The sequence below is a fragment of the Oryctolagus cuniculus genome, chromosome 13 (genome assembly GCF_051225735.1).
Source record: "Oryctolagus cuniculus isolate XC-2025 breed Fujian yellow rabbit chromosome 13, ASM5122573v1, whole genome shotgun sequence".
NCBI classification, from domain to species: Eukaryota; Metazoa; Chordata; class Mammalia; order Lagomorpha; family Leporidae; genus Oryctolagus; species Oryctolagus cuniculus.
In genome coordinates, this window is record NC_142879.1 from 19,907,223 (window position 1) to 19,928,754 (window position 21,532).

The following is a 21,532-nucleotide window of genomic DNA, read 5'->3' on the forward strand; positions in this document are numbered from 1 at the left end:
AAAATTTTAAATGGACCACCCAGCTCCTAACTCAGTCCTGATATGATGTAGTGCACATACACTAAGAACCAGGATTAGAATACACCAGAAAGGCCACTGTGGCCAAGATACACGAAACTTGGCCCTGAAGACAAGCCCTATCTCCCCTGGGTTCTCCAACCCTCAATTAAGACTACCTTGGGGGGCAGCATTATGGCACAACAGGTTAAAACGCCAGTTGCGGCCGGCGCCGTGGCTCACTAGGCTAATCCTCTGCCTAGCGGCGCTGGCACAACCGGGTTCTAGTCCCGGTCGGGGTGCTGGATTCTGTCCCGGTTGCCCCTCTTCCAGGCCAGCTCTCTGCTGTGGCCAAGGAGTGCAGTGGAGGATGGCCCAGGTGCTTGGGCCCTGCACCCCATGGGAGACCAGGAGAAGCACCTGGCTCTTGGCTTCGGATCAGCGCAGTGCGCTGGACACAGCGCGCCAGCCGTGGCGGCCATTGGAGGGTGAACCAACGGCAAAGGAAGACCTTTGTCTCTCTCTCTCTCACTGTCCACTCTGCCTGTCAAAAAAAAAAAAAAAACAAAAACAAAAACAAAAACAACAACAACAACAAAAAAACACCAGTTGCAATGCCCACATCCCATACCAGAGTTCCTGGGATGGAATCCTGCCTCTGCTTCCAATCCAGCTTCCTGCTAACACGCCAGGGAGGCAGCAGGCAGTGGCTCAAGTGCTTGAGTTCCCGCCACTCTACGTGGGAGACCCAGCTAGGGCTCCTGACTCCTTGCTTCGGTTTGGCCTAGCCCTGGCTGTCACAGGCATTTGGGGAGGGAATCAGCAAATGGAAGACCTTTCTTTCTGTGTCTCTCCTTCACTCTGCCCTTCAAATAAAGAATAAACAAACTTAAAAAAAAAAGAGTACCTTGGATCTCCCCCAGGCCAGGGCGCAGGGACCCAGTGCCATAAGCAGAGGGGGCAGGGAACTAAAGGGGTGAGGGCTTGGATGTGGAGCAGCAAAGAAGAGAGGGGGGCTGGCCTCATCTCTGAGTGACACAGGATGGGGGACAGAAGAAACACACTAGGAGCCTCACCGGGGCAGCGGAAATCCGGCGGTTCTTGCCAGGCGTGGCGTTCTTTCGGTTGGCGTAGCGGGAGGCGTAGGTGCGTGGGGGCACCTGCGGGGGCATGGTCTTGCTCCGGGCCACGGGCTTCCCAGGGGTGTCCTTGCCAAAGTCCAGAGGCCCTCGGCCCTCCTTCCAGTCCCGGGTGGCATCGCGCAACAGCTCTGTGTCATAGGTTGACTTCAGGTTGAGCCTCGTAATCGCATCATTGATGCCGTCATAGTCCACAGGCCCCAGGAGGCACCCCTGACCCCCGCCTGCTGGTGGCTCGTCCTCTTTCAGGATCTGAGGACCTAGCAGCTTGCCTGGCGGCTGTTCAACCAAGGAAAACGTGTTGATGTCATTGGGCTGGGAGGTCTTGGAGGGTGAAGGGGACCCCTTTCTGGGAGGCAGGGGAGGGGCATCCCAGATAGAGACCCGGGGGGGCAGAGGGGGTGGGGACAGTTTCTTGCAGGAGCCATCTACGTCCGCTGGTCCTGGGGACAAGGAAAGGCCCCCATCAGAACCATCGAAAATGTAGAGATAGTCTCCAGACAGGGAGCCCTTGGACCAGGGATCCGGGCCAGGCTGGGGGCCCTGGGAGGCAGGGTGGCCGGGCAGCCCTTCCTGTGGGGAGAGCGAGTTGTGATTGAGGGTAGGATCAGAGCCAGAGAGACCGCGGAAGAGCTTGAGGTCACTGCGCCTTCCTGTGGGCTTGTTGTAGAAGTCCAAGGCAGGCTCGTCCCAGCTGATGAGCGAGCGGTCTGCGCTCTGCTTGGCTTTGCTCTCCTCCTTGTCATGCCGGAGCCGGGACAGAGCGTCATACTCCATCTGCAGGGCTTCGGCCATCGCCAGCTCCTTCCGGCTGATGCCCACTGACTCCAGGGACTTCCAGTGCTCCCCATCGCCCTGAGTTGAAGACATGGTGAGGACGGGGGGCACAGGAGACGAGGACACCTTCTATTTCCTGCCGGTGCCAGGTCTGCGGGGTTGTGGCATGGTGTCTGGGCACCTGCAGACAAGGGGGGAGTATCAGTCATTCAGTCATAAAGAGAGACTTAGCAATAATCTGGTGTCCATGACATAGCCTGCGCCCGCACCTGCTTCTTCAGTGCCCACAGCAGATGGAAAGAAACAGAAAGATGGAGGAGGAGGATCCCAAAACCACTGTATCTGTCACACCCAGCCCCTCCCCCATCCATGTACACGGGTCTGTGTCTACACATCCACACTACCGCGCCCACCCACCGACGCGTATCTCCATCTCTGGTCCCTAACCTGCAAACGTCATCTCTCTCTTATGTGCCCTGAGACAGACACACATGCACTTCCATCCACACAGAGGAAAAGACGGGCAAGAGGCTCTTCGGTCTGTTTAAAGAGAGCTCCCACGCTTCCACGTGCTGCTGGTGGGGAATGCAAACACTTTGGAAAACAGGCAGCTTCCTAAAAAGATAAACAGACACCTACCACTAACTCCACTAACCCACTCACGGTGGTCCAGGAGAATGCAGGCATATGTCCACGCAGAGGCACAGACAGAGTGTTCACAGCAGCTCTGTGTGTAACATCGGAAACTGCAAACAACCCGATGTCTGTCCACAGGCGAATGGATTTCTTAAATAAAATGTGATATGAATCGAATACCACTCGGCAATGAAAACCAACAAACTATCGCTGCAATAGCGTGGATGTATCGCAGAGTAACCATGCTGAGTAAAAGAAGCGGCCAGAGTGTGAGCACAGGTGAGTCCATCAAATTCTGGAAAACAAAGGCTAATCGACAGGGACAAAAAGTAGGCTGGGGAAGGAGTGGAAAGAGATGCAGTGAGGGCCGGCGCTGTGGCGTAGCGGGTAAAGCCGCCGCCTGCAGTGCCGGCATCCCATATGGACGCCGGCTCAAGTTCTGGCTGCTCCACTTCCAATCCAGCTCTCTGCTGTGGCCTGGGAAAGCAGTAGAAGATGGCCCGAGCCCTTGGGCCCCTGCACCCGCATGGGAGACCTGGAAGAAGCTCCTGGCTTTGGATTGGCACAGTTCCAGCCTTGTGGCCATCTGGGGAGTGAACCAGCAGATGGAAGACCTGTCTTTCTCTCTCTCTCCTTCTCTCTCTGCCTTTGCCTCTCTGTAACTCTGCCTTTCAGATAAATAAATAAATCTTTAAAAGAGAGAAAGAGAGAGAGAGAGAGAGAGAGAGAGAGAGAGAGATGCAGTGACCAAGTGGTATAACTTTCGGGGCTGATGTGTACGTTCATGATTTTGATCATGGAGGTGCATCCAGCAGTATATTCAAGTGTCAAGACCTATCAAGCTGGACTTTGTATATAGCGTATGGTAGGTCAACCACACCTCAATAAAGCTGTAAATGGAACGCACAGCAGGGCCCTATTAAACAGACCTCGTAATTACTCAGACTACACAGGCTCCTCCCAGAATACACCACTGCGTGCAATAAAACAAAGCTTGCCAACAGGTGAGGGCCAGGGGCCAGATGGATTACAGATGTGCCAAAATACTGACGGCCGCTGGCCAGCTGCCTCCAGCCACACGCAGGCCCTGCACTTACTCGGACGCTGATACCCTTTTCTTTAGAAGCCACAACATGAAAACAGTTAAGAGGCACTGGACAGTTGGTCGTAATGACAAGGTTAGTCTGCGCTGTGGTTCTCAATCCAGCCACACATGAAAACTCGGGGGAGCTTTTTTTTTTTTTTTTAAACTTATTTATTTAGAAGGCGAGTAACAGAGAGGGAGAAATTGTCCATCCTCTGGATCACTCTAAATGCCTACAACAGCAAGGGCTGGGCCAGGCAGAAATCAAGAGGCAAGAACTCCATCTTGGTCTCCCATGTGGATGGCAAGGAACCAAGCACTTGAGCCATCCCCTGCTGACTTCCCAGGAAGCTGGGTCAGAAACAGAACAGCCAAGACTTGAACCAATCGGGCAGTCCATCAGTCCCATATGCGACACAGGTGTCCCAAGCAGCAGCTTTACCCACAGCCTACAATGCCAGCCCCTGGGGGATTTTTTTTTAGAGTACTGATTCTTTTTTTTTTTTTTTTAAGATTTATTTATTTATTTGAAAGTCAGAATTACACACAGAGGAGAGGCAGAGAGGTCTTCCATCCCTTGGTTCACTCCCCAATTGGCCACAACGGCTGGAGCTGCGCCAATCTGACGAAGCCAGGAGCCAGGAGCTTCCTCCGGGTCTCCAACGTGGGTGCTGGGGCCCAAGGCCTTGGGTCGTATTCTATTGCTTTCCCAGGCCATAGCAGAGAGCTGGATCGGAAGAGGAGCAGCCGGGCCTCGAACTGGCACCCATATGGCATGCCAGCACTTCAGGCCAGGACATTAACCCACTGTGCCACAGCACCAGCCCCTAGAGTACTGATTCTAATATGAGGGGCCAGAGCTGTGGTTAGAAGGTCAGACCTTCACTTGCAGAGTCCGCATCCCACATGGGCACTGGTTCTAGTCCTGGCTGCTCCACTTCCAATCCAGTTCCCTGCTGGTGCACCTGGGAAAGCAGCAAAAGCTGGCCCAAGTGCTTGGGGCCCTGCACCCATACAGGAGACCTGCAAGAAGCTCAGGGCTCCTGGTTTCAGACTGGCCCAGTCCCAGTGATTTCAGCCATCGGGGGAGGGAACCAACAGACAGAAGGTCAATTTCTCTCTCTGTCTCCTTATCTCTAACTTTCAAATAAATAAATAATTTTTTTTAAAAAAAAGAGAGATTCTAATTTGATTGGTTTGTGGCAGAGTAATGGTGTTTTTAAAAACTCCCCCAAGAGATTCTAGTCTGTCACTGAAGCTGAGCTGCATGGACACGGATGTGCACGTGTTGGCGGGGGGATTAGGTTGGGAGAGGTCAGTGTGAAGTAGTCACCACTGTCCCTTGGCACCAGCAGCCAAGAAGTTTACAATCTCGTCAAATTCTCAGACATGGTCATTGCACCATCCTGCTTTACCCAACAGGAAATAAACAGGAGAAGCACATCCCCCTCCCGACTTGGAAGCTAGACATGTCAACAGGAACAAGGTTCAGCCAGATTCATATTGTTTGTTTTAGGATTCATCTACACATTTGAAAGGCAGAATTAACAGAGAGAGATCGATCTTCCACTCATTGGTTCACTCCCCAAATGGCTACAACGGCCAGGACTGCACTAGACCAAAGCCAGGAGCCTGGAACTCCAACCGGGTCTGCCACATGGATGCAGGGGCCCAAGCACTCGGGCCATTTTCCATTGCTTTCTCAGAAGCATCAGCAGACGGCTGGATCAGAAGTGGAGCAGTCAGGACTCAAACCCTCCCTCATATGGGATGCCGGTGTCACGGATGGTGGCTGAACCCACTGTGCCATAACACCAGCCCCTCAGCTAGATTCCGGAGTGGCAAGTTCTATTAGATTCAAAACAAGGCAGGACAAGGGTCTCCCTTCACCAGGGGTGGGCTCCCAGGCCCCAGGCCTGAAGGGCCATGGCTGGCCCAGGAGACCTGACAATGATGGCACTTCCGGGTCAGTTCCCAGAGGCAGAAGGGACCAGGAGCAGCCTCCAGGGATCGGCGTGGTTCTCTCGTGAGCCCACGGCCTGTGGGGTTTCCGCACCCTTCCACAGCTGCTTGCAGACTCCTCCTCACCCTCAGTGGGCACCAGGGAGTCTTGCAACTTGAAATTCCCAGGGGCCGGAAAGGCAGATGGTGACGCCCAGAACCTGGCTGCTGGGGGCTGGGAAAGAGGTCCCAGGTAAAGGAGCCCTCGCACTTCACAGACAGGAGCCACTAGATAAATGCTCAAAGCTGGACTGAGTTTAAGCCTTTCCATCCAGAAAACGACGTGCTCAGCCCCGAGCGAGGAGAAGCAGGGCACTAAGATCGGCCTCAGCTGGGCACCACGCGAGGACAGCGGAGGCCCCTGGAGGTCACCCCTCTGCCTCCTGCCGCTCCTGCAGCATGAGCTTGTCCACACCTGCGCTCAGCCTTGCCTCCTCCCGTGCGGTCCCCAGGAAAGCAGGTGCCACCTCGCATGCAGACACAACCCTGTCCTTGCCCCTCCCCTCAGAAATGCTCCATAGATTCCCCCGCCCTCTCCCGGGTCTCCAACCCCTCCTCCTCATCTTGCTTCTTCTCTTCTGTGCATAATTATGCCTCTCCTGTGGACGGGAGGACGGATGGACAGATGGACGGGAGTGCGGATGGACAGACGGACGGGAGTTAGAAAACTAACCCTAAATCCCTCCCCTGGACTTCCTGTTCTTCCTTCCCTTCTGAGGCAGCTCCAGAAGCGAGTGGAAGACACTTGATGTCTACACGTTCTCGCTTTTCATTTAATCGCTCTCTTCTTCAGATATTTTTTTAAAAAAATATTTATGTATTTGAAAGGCAGAAGTGACACAGAGAGGGAGACAGAGACAGAGATCTTCCATCTGCTGGTTCACTCTCCAAGTGGCCACAACGGCCAGGGCTGGGCCAGGCAGAAGCCAGGAGCCAGGAGCTCCATGCAGACCTCCCACATGGGTGGCAGGCACCCAACCACTGGAGCCGCACCCGCTTCCTCCCACAGTGCACATTAGCAGGAAGCTGGGTCAGAAGTGGAGGTAGGACAGGAGGGGGGTGTCTCCAGTGGCAGCTTCACGCCTGCAGAACTGTTTACCCTTGAACTCACTGCAAGTCAGCACCTGCCCCAACAGGCCACCGACGGGCTCCAGCAACCGTGCCGGGTGGCACAGAAGGCATTTATTCCCCCCTGCCCAGACTGCACCGCTCCGCCTCCTCTCGCCCAGGCCGTCAGGGCACTGTGGCTTCCCCTGTTTCCCACTCCTTTCTGTCCCCCTCTTCCTTTGTCCTGCCCGACACGCCAGTGTTGGCTCAGACACCCCCCCACCACCACCACCATGTACATTCAAGCAACCTGCTCCCTTCTCGGTTCCTAGTCCTGCCACTCGCAGGCGGGTGATCCCACCCACATCTCAAAGTGCACGTGGTCCTTTCCTCCCAAACCCTGCTTGGTCACCCAGTCCCTGGAGCCAGGAACCCTACAGTCCCTCTGCGTTCCTCCCAGACCCACTGACCAAGCCCTCCCATCCCCAGCCACTCGTTCCCAAGGACTTGAAACCTCTGTGACCTGCTTCAACTTCTCCCTCCGGAGGCACGCCTATCCCAGCGCTAGCTGCCTGTGCAACTTGAACTCGACCTTGACCTTGCTCGGACCAGAGTCATCAGGAAGCGTTGCTGGAAACCCTCTGATGGGACTGCTTCCCTATCCTGCCAAGAGAGAGGTCCTAAAATAGTTCAAAGTCTCACATTTATGGATCTGCCACCTCCACTCACTCAAGTTCAAGATTCACTTCAGTCCCACTGAGAAAAACGAACCCATATGGAAGGAAGGGCAGTGGGACTTTTCGGAGACAGTGACCACAGCCAGGTGGTAACCTCCCTCAAGGTCCTTCAAGTACAGGCCTGGGTTTCTAAGACGGACTGGGCTGGGCTGGGCACCTCTAAGCAGGTGCACAGGTGAACAAGGAAACCGCACCGAGTGACCTCCAGCTCTGGATTCTGTGATGCAAACCTACTGATCCTCTTCAGTCACTTCTCTCAGGGGACTCCGAAGTCACAGGAAATAGAACGAAAGGCCCGAGGGCTATCCAAGCAGCCCTCAGTCCCGCGGGTCTTCCCAGACTGGAATTCAGACCAAGGCAAGCTGAGCTACGCCACGGTAACCACCATCTTTCTGGCGCTGGGCCAGGACGCCACCTACGGCCTCACCACAGGGAGGCATGCCCAGCCCGCTGACCGCTCACATGCCGGAGGCCACCCTGGCAGCCGCTCCTGTCCACAGGCTCAGCACTCGGCTCACTCTGACGCTCAGAGCTGGAGGTGTGGTGAGGTCACAGGACCAACAGCATCCTCTAGGCTCTGGGAGGGCCCCCCCAGGGCCCCCCCAGGGCAAGCAGAGGCTCAGCCAGGCACGAGGAAATCAGAGGCGGAACACGAGGGGAGGTAGCAAGCAGTCCCAACCACCCTGGGGCAGAGCCAGGGGGCTTCCCCTAGGAGCTCAAGCCTCAGGGTGAGGAAATAGGAGAGTGCATGCTGACAAGGAGGGGGCGTGAACCAGCCCAGGTGAGCAGTCCACACACGCCTCTGATATATGCAGCGTCACATGATATTCCATAAACACAGACAAGTACTAGGGGTTGGTCAAGACTCCCCCCCTCCTTTGGACAGGCAGAGTTAGACAGTGAGAGAGACAGAGAGAAAGGTCTTCCTTTGCCGTTGGTTCACCCCCCAGATGGCCGCCACGGCCAGCACATTGCGCCAATGCGAAGCCAGGAGCCAGGTGCTTCCTCCTGGTCTCCCATGCAGGTGCAGGGCCCAAGTACTTGGGCCATCCTCCACTGCCTTCCTGGGCCACAGCAGAGAGCTGGCCTGGAAGAGGAGCAACCAGGACAGAATCCAGCGCCCCGACCGGGACTAGAACCCGGGGTGCTGGCGCCGCAGACGGAGGATTAGCCTAGTGAGCCGCGGCGCCGGCCAGTCAAGATTTATTTATTTTTTTTTAAAGAAATGTTTAAGGAGATGGAGATGCCAACCAAATTTTATCATCATACCCTGGATTATCACACTGTACTCCATACATATGCATGTTAAAAAAATAATGAGATGATGACTGGATAGAGGGAGGGATGGAGGTATAGATAAGTGATAAATACAGCAAAACAGTAGTTTTTGGTTTTTTTCTAAAAGATTTATTTATTTATTTGAAAGGCAGAGTTTAGGAGAAAGAGAATTTCCATCTGATGGTTCACTCCCCAAATAGCCACAATGACCAAGGCTGGGCGGGGCCAAAACCAGGCGCCAGGAGCTTCTTCCAGGTCTCCCACGTGGGTGCAGGGGTCCAGGCACTTGGACCATCTTCCACTGCTTTCCCAGGTGCATTAGGAGGGAGCTGGATTGGAAGTGGAGCAGCCGGGACCCTAACTGGAGCCCATATGGGATGTGGCGACGCAGGCAGCAGCCTTACCTGCTGTACCACAAGGCCGGCCCCAAAATGACAGCTCTTAAATCCAGAGGTGCATGTGTGTGAAAATGTCCACACGTTTGGCGGGGCCAGCTTGAGCTGCCACTGGCCATGCCGGCAGCCCACATGGGAGCGCTCGTGCAAATCCCGCCTGCTCTGCTTCCTATCCGGCTTCCTGCTGATGCACCTGGGAAGGCAGAAGGCGGCCCGAGTGCCTGAGCCCCGGCCGCCCATGTGAGAGATCCTGATGTGGTTGTTCTGGACTCCTGGCTTTGGCCTGGAACAGCCCAGGTCACTGTGGCCATTTGGGAGTGAACCAGCAGATACAAGATCTCCCTCTCTCTCTCTCTCTCTCTCTCTCTCTGGCTTTCAAATAAATAAAACTTCAAAGAAAAAAAAAGTCTCCGATTTTATGTTCCAGGGGTGGGGCCCATGCACCAAGCATTTTAGGAGTCAAGGTCTCGTGTTCCCTGCTCCCCCTTCTCCAGCTGGGTTCCTCTGTCGCCTCTGCTGGGTGACACACTGGACATCACTCTGTCCCCTTGGCTCTTTTCTAGGGCAAGGAGAGTCAGTGAGATAGCAAGCAGCCGTGTGGGTCCCAGGAGAGAGGGTCTTTGCCACTATGCAGCCCCTCCAGGAAGAGGCGGCTGGGGCCAGAACCACCATGTGCCACAACTCCAGGGAGCACCCCACGTACTGTATTCCACATGAAGGACACACCCTGAACACAAGAAAAAAGACCACGAGTGGCAGGTGCTGCGGCGCCGTGGGCTAAGCTGCCGCTGGCATCCCATACTGAAGTGGCCGTTCAAGTCCCCGCTGCTCCACATCCAATCCAGCTCTCTGCTAGTGCATCCGGGAAGCGATGACGACTCGAGAATCTGAGTCCCTGCTGCCCACGCAGGAGAGCCGGATGGAGTTCCTGGCTCCTGGTTTAACCCTGGCGCAGCCTTGGCTGTTACAGCCATTTGGGGAGTGCCAGCAAATGGAAGATTCTTTCTCTCTTCCTCCCTCTCTCTGTTACACTCTTCCTTTCAAATAAAGAAATAAATCTTTAAAAAGAGACGGGGAGGGAGGGAGGGAGGGAGGGAGAGAGAGAGAGAGAGACAGAGAGAGAGAGGCCGGCCATGAATGGCCCCTCCTGGTGCTCTGCAGTCGCTGGCCATGGCTGTGTCCCTCCCAGTGTCTCTCTGACAGCAGCTGCAAATCCTCTCAAAGGCCAGCTAGGGCCAGTTTCCTTTCACCACCTGCATGCACTAATTGTTAACATTTTTCCACATTTGCTCTCTTTCTGCTGAACCACTCGCAAGATGCAAATCCTTTGTCTTTAAATATTTCAGCCTGAATCTCCCAAGAACTAGGACATGTCTCCTATATAAACACAGCGCCGTTAGCACGCCCCCACATTCAACACTCACACGATACTACTATCTAATTCCAATGACTGCACTCTCATCTCCAGTGGTCCTGACTCAGTGGAACGAGTCCCTGCACTCCGTGTATTTCCAAAGCCCCTCGGCAGTTAGGGGCAGTTAGGATGCGCTGTTGGCTTTGATCCCATACCCTAGGGTTCCAGAATTCTCAGGATGACAAGAAGGGACTGGGTGAAGAGACCCCAAAAAGCACCAGGCAGTCAGATGGAGAGGGAAGAGGACAGCCTTTTGGCTGAGCTGGTCGGTGCCAGGGTCCCAGCATCACCAGGCACCAAACTCAGGCCACACAGCTGCCCACAGATGGCCAGGGGCTGGCCAGGGAGGCAATGGGGTGAGGGCAGAGCCACACAATGGTTCAGAGTCAAAGGGTGCAGAGAAAGGGGGGGCATCCCCTCCAGTGGGGCTGGCTCTGTGCCAGGGCGGCTGCAGCCCTGAAGTCACCGGGTGGAGGGACGTCCTGCAGTCCCTCTCAAGCCACACTGCGTGGGACTGAGAACCTCAGTGGGTCTGGGTCACCTCCTCATCCTGACCACAGGACTGGACCCCAGTGGGTGGGGAGTACCAGTCACGCGCCATGCGAGGCACCTGCACATCTGAACACTGCGGATAGTCACAGGACCGTGGAGCAAGTCTAGGGAGCTTCCGACCTCACACTGGGACCGACATACACAGAAACCACACAGGCAGGCACTGCATGCCCTGTCCCATCTTCACCAGCGGAGACATCGGCCAGCTCTCAAGCAAGGGGGTGACAAACGATGGAGGGTCTCAAGCCCCCCGCACTGGCCAATCGATTTCCAGGGGTTTGTTACTAAGGGAAGAGAACTCGTTCTAGGACTGCCCAAGGAAGGGATTTTTAGTGCCTCCCCTTAGGGCAGGCAGGGCCCAGGAGTTCGAAGCCCTGAGGATTCAACCCCCCTGGCTTCCAGACGTTTCCTTTCCTGCTTCTCTCCATTCCCCCAACACCCACACCCAAATTCCCACCAGCTTTGCAGCCGGGGACCCTGACCCCGCCTCTGCAGCCACACACCTGCTGCCTGGTCCCAGAGAGCACGCCCTGCGACTCCTCCAGCAGGACGCCTGCCAAGGTCAAGCAGGCCAGCTCCCTGCCTCCAACAGATGTGTATGTGAGCCCTGCTTGCTTATTTAAAAGCCCCAGGTTTTATGCAGCCCAAGAAGCCCGTGTGATATCAGATCCACGGCTGAATCACGTGCGCCCACAGTGTCTTTCTCTTCTGCAGCCTGCTCCCTCGGCAGCTCTCATCGAGTCCCAGATGTGAGGAGACAGAAAACAGCCGCTGTGTTTTCTCCCGACTCATCGTCCCCCTTCTAGTGTCCTCACGGCCAGGTCAAAGCGGCCCCGTGTGGCCCCGTGTGGCTCCGTGTTGCCCACCGTGCCTCTCGTCCCGGGGTGCACCTTGCACTCGTAGTTTGAAGCCAAAGCAGATACTTAGTAAAGGGCTTCCTGGGTCCTAGATGAGCAGAGGGCAGGTTTTAGGAGCCTGGGGGACATGGTTAGAGACCAGGTCTGCAGGCATTACTGGCTTTAACTCAGCCCACGTGTACAGCCGGCGCTGGGCGCAGGCACGCAGAATCCTTGAGATCAGAGCTCCTGCCGCGCTGGCTACAGGTTCTGGGCTCCGAGCATGACGAGAAGCAGGGATGGAAGAGGTGAGGCAGCCAGTGGCTCCTCTCAAAACTTTCCTTCCTCTACAGCCCGAGATTTGGATCGCGGGGCCGGGGAGCAGCAGCTGGCAATCAGCTGAATGGAACATTGGGCGGAGAGGGAAGAAAAGGCTTGGCAGCTTGGGTTTCCAAGCTAAGAATCATCCAGGCAGCCAGAGTTGCCACATCTCCTCTGTCTGCTCCCCACTTCCTGCCTTTGGCTTCCTCCCCGCTGTCGACATGGCCCCAGGTTCCCTCTAAGGAACAGAGTGGTTACGCTCCCTCACCCTCCAGAGAAGGGTGCAGGGACAGGATGGCAGGGGGAGAGGGTGCCTGGATAATGACCTCCCCTTACTGACCTTGGCCTCCAGTGAAGGACTCGTGAGGACACCTCTCTCCATGCAAGTTTTGCACCCCCCAAATCAGAAAAACCATGGCCACATTTCCAAACTGCCACGTGCAGGGAAGCCTGGACACTGAAGACATGGCAGAGAGGCCACGGGAGCACACAGGAAGCTGCTCCCAGGGGCTGGGACCTGGAAACAGGCGCCCAGGGACACAGCCGCTCTCTCCAGTCCTGGTCCCCCGTCTGTCCTCCTCCTCACCTTCCACACACTATTTGCTGGTAGCCAGCTGAGGTCTCCTACAGGGCCCAGCTGGTCACCTCCTGCCCCAGTTCAGCTTCCCCAGCTCCTGCCCTTGGCAATCCAGTTCCCCAGGATTCCTGCTTGGGCGGGGACTTCTCCCGGGAGAAGGCCACCCCGTAGGACAGGATCCACAAGGCAGGTGGCAGCTGCTGCCGCCCAGCCGGGGCACCAAGCAAGGGCAGATCGTGCAGGGAAGGCCCTGCTTCGCCTGGACAGCCCACCGAGGGCAGCAGCGTCCCGGGGGGCCATCTCACAGGGCGGTGCCCACCAGCTGGGCCAGCGCGTCAGCTCTGCAAACAGCAAGGAGGCGGTGCTGAGGGCCCCCCGCCCCCCCTCCCCGGCCCCGGCCAGCAGGGGGACCCGTGTCAGGGCAGAGGCCATGGAATCCCAACATTGCGGCCACCCTCCGGGAGAAGGGCATGGCTGCCAGAGGCCAACACTTCCGGGAGCGCCTCCACCGCACCCGCGTGTGACAACTCTGCGGTGTTTTGCAGCGGCGCCTTTCGTCTGTTCCAGTGGAGGGTGGCGAGAGCCACTAGGCAGAAGTGGCTTGGCCCTGGGTCTGTCCCTGGGGCACTGCAGGGCTGGGAAGGACCCATACACCCGATGCTGGGAAGGGTCTCACAGCAGTGACACAGGCACCGTCCTGGCCCTGGCACAAGCACACACTCGGCACCGACGTGCCAGGGCCTGGCACCGCCAGGAGGACCAAGGCCTGCAGAGCCCTGAGCGGGCCGGCAGCCCCATGCGGTGGTGCTACCTGAGGGAAGGGTGGGGTGGCCGCCTGCAGGCCTGGGTGCGGACTGGGACAGGCGTGTGTGGGCTGACAGACACCTGCTGGGCTCCGAGGAGGGCCGAGGTCAGTGAGGCAGAAAAAGGCAAGCCAGCCACCCATGGGAAACCGGATGAGGCCCAACCAGGTCCTCACACCGCTGCGGGGACAAGCTCCGTCCCTGCCTCTGGGGGGCGGAGGGAGGGCGGTTCAGTGTTGTCACAGTCCCCCAGACACCACACATTCCACACCAGCAAGCCAGGGCAGGTGTCATCTCAGCCACCCAAAGCCATGGTAACCACATCACTGCATGTGCCCCCCCACACCCTGTCTGCACGCACCTCCTCACCCCTCCCCTGCACTGCACGCCACTCACCCCATCCCCCAAACACACCCTCCAGCCCCCACCTTCACCATGCTCACCCTTGCCCATCACACCTGCCCCTGACACCCCAAGCCCCTGTGTCCCCTCAACACAACCCCCTCCCATCTTTAGCTCCCTGAGGACAGGAAGCTGACCTAGGCCCCATGACGTCACATTCCCAGTGTCAACGGGCAAAGAAGTCTGGGAAAAAGATGGAAAGTCAACCCTGGAAGAAAAGAAAACAGGTGTTGTCAGGTGGGGGGGCCCAGGCCTCTCCGGCCGCACTTCCTCCTTCATGTTCATAGGCTAGCTAGCTGGGAGGTAAGCCCCAGGGAGACATGGCCAGGACAGGCTGCAGGCAGCTGGGAGGTGAGCCCCCGGGAGACACAGCCAGGAAAAGGAGCCGCAGACAGAAGGGGTCAGTGAGGTGGGCCTAAGGGATGCCGGCCATTTCCTAAGTCAGGAAGGCATGCGGAAACTCTGGGGTGCCCTGGAGGATGGGGGACACAGGCTCTCCAGCAAAACCCTGTCCTTTGTCCCTCGGTCCAGAAGAAACCATAAAAAGCAAACAGCACCAAACAGCTGACACTCATTCACACAGGGGCGTGGCAGGCCAAGGTGCTGGCCCCTCCTGGGGACATCTGTATTTAAAAAGCAGAGTCTTTGTTTTGAGACGGCAGTGCCCACCCCAACAGGCCTTGGATGTGCCAAGAAGGTTCCCATTTTCGCTGGGAGCTACAGTCCTGTCGGGGCAGGCGGGGTGGGTCTCCAGGGCATGGCCTCCCCTGGTCTCAGCTCCTGAGCCCAGAAAATCTCTTATCCCCCCTAAACACAGTTCCCACCACGAGGCAACCTGTCCCTTTAAGTCGCTGACCCCCGCTGACCCCTGCCCTTGGCTATTGTTAGCCCCATGCAGGTGGCTCCCAGGCTTCCCCCAGCTCCCAAGCTGGAAGCCCCCACTCTTCCCGGCACCAGGCTGGAAGGACATCCTGCCGGAGTCAGACAAGGACACTGACTCCAGGGTGAGGCCAAGGGTGAAAGGGGAAACCCACTCGGGATGCGGGGCCCTAAGGAGACCTGAGAAGTAAGGCAGTCCCCGAGATAGCCTCTGAGGGTCCCAGGATCCCCAAACCTGGGTGGCAGTGACCCTGATGGTGCCAGGCGACGGGGGTCTTGCCCAGGTCACCCCCTAGATCTGCCACGGCAGTAGCTCTCGGCGTTCCCTGAGCCCGGCTCGCCTGCTCGTGTGCAACCAGGGATGGGCTCCCCATGCCCCAGTTCCCAATCCCACTTGACTGTGAGGGCTGCGAAGCCCTGCCCAGGGCTGGGTGCACCTGCCCCTTCCTCCTGCCCCCTCCCAGCTCAGCATGCTCAGAGGCCGCCCTGGTTAGTCCTCTTGCTCCTCACCCCAGACTCCCAGCATGCTGGGTGACTACAGCGCCGGCCTGGGCTCCGGGGGACAAGGCCAATACCTCTGCCTCCGTTGCTGATAAAACAAACCTGGGACATCTTGGTGGGTGGAGGGTCACAGAGATTTTCAAAGGAGAAAGTGGCTTTGGTGGCACAGAGAGTGGAGTGGCAAGGACTCGCGTCAGTTAGTTTTGGTGTGGCTTTGTTGCCCTGACGCCTGTCTGATGGCCTCTCCGACCATGGCCACAGGGAGGGCCCAAGGGAGACAGACCTCAGGTGTACCCTGGGCGAGGTCTGTACTGGAGCCCAGGCAGAGACGGGGCCCTGTGGCCCAGCACAGCACTCCTATTCCGTGAGCCCCTTCTTCACGGCTCGCTTGCCCATGTGACCCTTTCCAGGGTCTCCCGGGTAGCCACCATCAGAAGCTGCGGTATGACTGTCATGCAGGCCCCCTAGTGTCAACACGCCTACTTGTCGTCCTTGTAAAATGTGTCCCAAGAGTCCCTTGGGGCGGGGAGAGGGGACAGGCACGCAGAGTGCCTGCAGTGAGGGTGTACGCTCTGAGCAGAAGGCAGGCAGGGAGGTGGGGAGGAGGGGCAGGCTAAATCAATGCGGGCATCTCAGAAACAGAGGAAGGAAGCAGGCTTTTTTCTGCCCCTCCCCCGCCCCCGTGCCAGGTATTGTCTTATTTAATCCCCACTTCAGTCCTTAGATTATTATTCTTATTTTATGAATGAGGAAACAGGAAAAAGATTGAGTAATTTGCCCAAGGTCACGCAACACGTGAATTCTAGAATCAAGAGCTAAACTGAAACTCGTGTGAGCTCCAGACTCATCACCTTCTCCCCATCCTGCCCCGGAAACCCAGGCCCAGTGTACCTGACTGTGTGTTCACACTGATGCTAGCAATGGCTCTGGAAGAGCCCCGTGCCCTCCCAGACCCCAGAACACCGCACTCTCCCAGCCCGTCCCAACCACACACACAATGCACCGTTCTGCAGCCAAGAGGACCGACGGCCACAGAGGTGGCTCACGGATGGGAGCCGCAGGGGCGGGAGCAGAGCCCCCCACCCCAGCACTTTGCCCACCCCTCCCGGTCTGAACGTTCCCCACACAAGGGGAGCCCAGCCTTCCGGTCCTGCTGAAATGAGTGCACCCCTTCTCAACCCCCCACCCCCACCCCGTGAGCTCCCTTTCCCCAGCAAGCCTCCACCCTGCTGGTGCCTCCGGGGGAGTGAAGGCCGCGGCAGGTGGAGACACTGCACGGGGTGACTCGAGGGCCCCAGTGCTGCCCTCCAGGTTGGGATCTCCTGCATCACCACGGCCCAGAGCACACTTCTGAGAAGTTGCCAGCTCTCTGGATGCACTTGACTTCAGTCTGTTCTCAAGAAACCACATCCTCTCTCTCTTTAATGTAATTTATTTTAGGCTTTATTACTATTTTTAATTGATAAATCATAATTATATATATCTACGGGGTATCTATTCTCTAAATTTAAAAAAGGGGGTGGGCCTTTGGCCTAGCAATTAAGATGCGCACACCCCGTATCGGGGTGCCTGGGTTTGCTTCCGACTCCAGCTTCCTGCTAGGCTCATCCGGGGAGCAGCAGGCGATCACTCAAATGGTTGGGTTCCTGCCACCCAAACAGGAGACCCAGACTGAATTCTCAGCTCCTGGCTCAGTCCGCTGGCTGTCACAGACATTTGGAGAGCAAACCAGCAGATTGGAGCTCTTTTTGTCCCTCTATCTCTCTCAAATAAACTTAAAAAAAATTAAAACACACACACACACACACACACACAAAATGCTGCTTCTTAAAGCCGAGTGGAAGTCTGACGTCTCTGGCTAGGATGCCGAGATAACAGAATCGCCTTCTCCCAGCTTCTTCCAGCACCTGACTTGCAAACGATCTCTCCTTTCCCAGCCAGAATTCAATCCACTCTCAGGGTGCTCTGTCCCTTCACCCCCCTTCCCCTCTGGAAGACTGGAACGCGACGGGGGCTGGGCCGTCAGGGCCAACACAAGACTCCAACGTGTGGAAGGCCAGGTTGTGACCCGTGGGCGAGCATCAGGTCCCAGCACTGCTGGTCACCATGTGACCTTGGGAGAGTCCCTTCTCAGGCAAGGGACGGCCAAGGTGCTGTCCAGTTTACATGCTTTATGTGACCACAGGGAATGCAACAATAGTCCCTCCAAGGTCATGGCGGGAAACAGGTGCGCCACAAGGCGGACAGGAAAAGACCAAACCCGAAATCTGTAATTTTCCCAGGGCCAAATCCCAGCCCTGCCGCGAGGGGCTGGCCTCATGGTTTGACCTCAATGTCCCAAGACTTCTCTATCCACGGAAGGGGAGAGACAGAAATGAAAACGTGTGGAAGAGCAGCTAAGGCTGGAAGGAAGCCAGGGAATTCAACCCCCAGACATAGGCTGGACGGGGGCTGGGGAGAGATTTATCCCCAGGGTCCCTGTCCTTGGGAGGTTGCTGCCTTGTTCCCAGGTCTCATGGGGACATGTTTTGCAGCCTACCAGGAATCCACTGCGAATGAATTAATCCACAACTCCGCTGCCCCTCTCTGTTCTCCTAAGACCCTGTAAAACTCTCCGACGGTGGCACTGAAGCTACAAGCACACGTGTGCAGTGAGACTCCCTGCTTCAAAACCCGCCGCTGCCATGCACCGGGGGCTGACATCAGGAAGCGGTAGCTACTGCATTATTTGCCAGCTCAGCAGCAGCAGCCTTCGGAAGGTGTCTGTCTCTCCCCAGTGCCACACAAATGTCACTGAGGAAGCGCTCCTTCTCTCCTATCCCTGCTGGATCGACCTCAAACAGCCAAAGACGTTACCTTAGTATGGTCACATCACTCCCACCTTAGCCAGAAAGGAGAGTTCCAGAACGTTCCCTACTTCAATCCTCGGCAGCTCCCCTCCCCTGTGATGCAGCTAAGCCCGCCCAGGAGGAAGAGGGGGCGTTCGCAGGGCACCCTGCAGCATGCAGAGAGGCGTGCACACGTGCTGCTGTCGGCAGCTCCTGGTGAGCAGGCCCTCTCACCCTTAAAGCAACCCCGCAGGTCACAGACGCTCCCCCTCTCACTTTACAAATCTGCAAGCCAAATCTTAGACACCCTCACACAGCCCGGCAGGAAGCCAGGCCAGGGTCTCCTGACGGTGTTTTCCCAGCTATGATATCCGAGCAATTGCCCGTCCTCAGAGCGGGAGGAGCCTGAAGTTCATGGCCAGTAACACACCCTCCAAAGGCACAGAGATCCCTTCATTTTTCTTCCTGCTGGCCTGGGCAGGATCACGGATATGACCTGCAAAGCACCAGGCCGAGGCTGGGTGAGAACACCATAAAAGGGACCAAAGGCCCTCAAGGGTGTGGAGTCTTTATTAGAGCATAACTAGGTCACTGGGCGAGCCCGAAGCAGCACCCCAGGGGACAGCCAGGGCCCCGGAGACACTCACTCTTCTCACCCCCACCCCGGCTTTCCCTCACCCATGCTTCCAGTGGAGAGGACAATGGACAAGCTGCTCCCTGGCCAGCGCCGAGAGCTTGATCAGATTCAGACACACACCCATGCACACTCAGCAGGAAGCTCAGAGCCATGGAAATCAAACCTTGGGCTCACCCAAAGGCCAAAGGAAAAGCAGCCACAGCCCGGGTCCAGGGCTCCAGCCCGGAGCCACCGTCTCGTCAGACACTGGCTGCCAGGCAGAGCCATAAAATGTGCCTCCACTTCATTTTTCCATGGACACAATACCAGATGGGACCGCCAGGCTCTGGAGGAGCTGTGCTTCCAAAGGCTCATGGCCTCTCTGCTCTGGGATCCGCAGCTGGAGCTGGGAAGGGGGCGGGGGAGGATCTGAGGTCAGGCCCTCTGGGCTGTGGCTTCTCCCAATATCTCTGCAAAGCCTAATGCAGCGGAAGAGCGAGTCCCTTCAGGAACTGAATTCGGTGCAAATTGCTTACATGTGCTTGGCCACATCCCAGACAGTCAGGTAGTTCAGACACAGAACCAGGGGTGGTGCTGGCCCAATTCTAGGAGCCGGGGTCGCTGCGTGTGAACGAATCCGGGGCCCTGCTGGCATCGGCCAGCCCAGGGCACAAAACTCCCCAACAGAGTTGAGAAAAAAATATCAGGGCAGCCAGAGACAATAGAAATTCCATCCCAGGCGTGACCGGTGCAGGGAAGCCACAAAGACCCCAAAAGGGGGTGGAAATAGACGGGGGAGGTTGGCTTGAAGGGGGAGGAGGGTAACAGATCCTTCTCTCTCTCCTCTCTCTTACACACACTCCCTCCAACCCCAGCTGGCCAGGGTGTGTGCGCTAACCTCATACATTTGTTAACCTCTTCCCACAACCCAGGAGCCTGCCAAGCCCCTGGGCTCAGCTCCCCAAGCCCATCCCACCCCACCCCAGCTTGGCAGTGTGCTCCGGCTTCCCCGAGCTTCAAAGCCACCGCTGTCGAGGGCTGAAAACGAGGGAGGAGGGCAGGCCAGGAGAGCAGCGCCTTCCCAGGGCGCAGGGACCTGGGGCGGAGGGTCCCTCTCCGGCTCCCTCTGCTGCAGTGCCCTTATATGGGAGAAGCCAGTTTTACCCTCTGTCTGGCGACTCCCCGGCCCAGATGCCGACTTTTCACACAGCGCACGGCTAGGCACCCCCTCTCAACCCCACACCCCACCCCGCCCCGCTCCGGGGCAGGTTTTTGCTTTTTAATCTCTCATCTTAAACAAACCGACAAACAAACCTCCAAGCCATTGGTTGGCTGCGATCGCCCCGCGCTGGGCGCCAGGAAGCGTGTTTGGCGAGAACGGAGTGGGGATGGGGGTGTCCGGAGCTGCAGAGGCCCCGAAGCGGCGGGCGCGGGGCGCGCAACCTGCCGGGCGCTGCGGGCTGGAGCCGGGGCTCTCCCCGCGCCCCCCGCTCGGCCCGCGGCCGGGAGCCCTCGCCGCTTCCATTGTTGCACCTCGGCTGTTGCCATGTTGGAGCGAGCGAGAGCCCCGGCCTCCGCTGCCTCCGCCGCCTCGGCTCCCGGGCGCTTTGCAGACCCGGGGCCGGCGCTCCCGGCCGGCTGCGCGTCCTACCTGCGCTCGGCGGCGGGCTCCGCGGCCAGACCCGACGGGTCGTGTGCTCGGCGACGTGGGCTCCGGGCGTCCCTTACAGCCGCGCGCCGCTTCCCGCCGGCTCCCCGGGCAGGGAGAGTGGCTTCGCGGGGCGCAGGGGCCGGCCGAGCGCGCGCGCGAGCCCGCCGTCAGGCTACTCCGGGCGAGACAATAGCGCGAGCGGCGGGCGAGCGGGGCGAAGCCATCTCCCGGACGCCCGGCGCACTGCACGGCGCCGCCAGGCCCGGCCAGCCCTGCCTGGACAGCAGCCGCCCGGCCGCCGGCCCCGCCGCAGCGCGAATCGGCCGCGAGCCGGAGGGCGGGGCGGCCGCGGGACCCGGGCCGCCGCCCCTCGGCCCGCCCTCCCCGCGGCTGGCGGCGCGCGGAGCTCCGCAGGGCCAGAGGCCGCCGCGGCCGCGGGCGGGAGGGGTTTGCGGCGGGGCGCTGCTTCCCCCTGCCGGACCCCCTGGGCAGGGAAGCCAGATGGCTCTGCTAGAAGTGACATGGGGACAGATCTGGGTGCCCAACCTGGAGGCAGGCGTGCGTCGGGGAAGCTTCCAGCAGCCGACTCCGCGTGGGTCTCCCGCCTTACGGCCCCGGGGACAGCGGCAGACACCCCGAGGGGGAGCACGGGCGACGACCCCCGGCCCAGCCAGAGTAGAGGGACAAGCTGTCACGTTTACGTTTAAAAGGTGCCCTCCCTTGCTTGGAGCGGTGGTCTGTAGAATTTTCCCGAAGGCTCCACCCAGAAGAAACCGAGAGCTGGCCAACTCTTCTTTGCATTTGCTTTGCATAATACCCATGAAGTCTGAAATCACAGGACATTTCTCCCAGTGTCGACCTTGTTCCCCGCCCCCCCAGCCGCCAGACACCAGGGTCTCTGCAGCCTCTTCAGGTACCCAGAGCTGGAGCCTGTGCAGCCCTCAGATGCCCACTGGCCCTGCCAGGGTTCCCATGGAAACAGCTGCCCGGTTCCCCCTTCCCTCAACTCCAGGAAATATTTGTGAAGATGCTGCTATTCCGGTCTGTCTTGGGTTCACCAG

General features: G+C 58.0%; 1 protein-coding gene across 2 annotated transcripts in view; it reads right to left on the minus strand.

Annotated features, from left to right (window-relative positions):
- The window catches only part of PIK3C2B (phosphatidylinositol-4-phosphate 3-kinase catalytic subunit type 2 beta), a 63,163-nt gene extending 42,008 nt beyond the window's left edge, over positions 1 to 21,155 (minus strand). The window contains exons 1-2 of one of the 2 annotated variants that reach the window (XM_051821194.3): positions 21,018 to 21,155; positions 1,074 to 2,094 (exon numbers count right to left, since the gene is read on the minus strand). In XM_051821194.3, coding sequence (XP_051677154.3) covers positions 1,074 to 2,006 — 933 coding nt within the window. In that variant the 5' untranslated portion in view covers positions 2,007 to 2,094; positions 21,018 to 21,155. Of the gene's footprint in view, positions 1 to 1,073; positions 2,095 to 20,471; positions 20,794 to 21,017 lie in introns of those variants that run through there. The other variant, XM_002717574.6, reaches the window with a different exon arrangement.
- Positions 21,156 to 21,532: the final 377 nt, after the last annotated feature.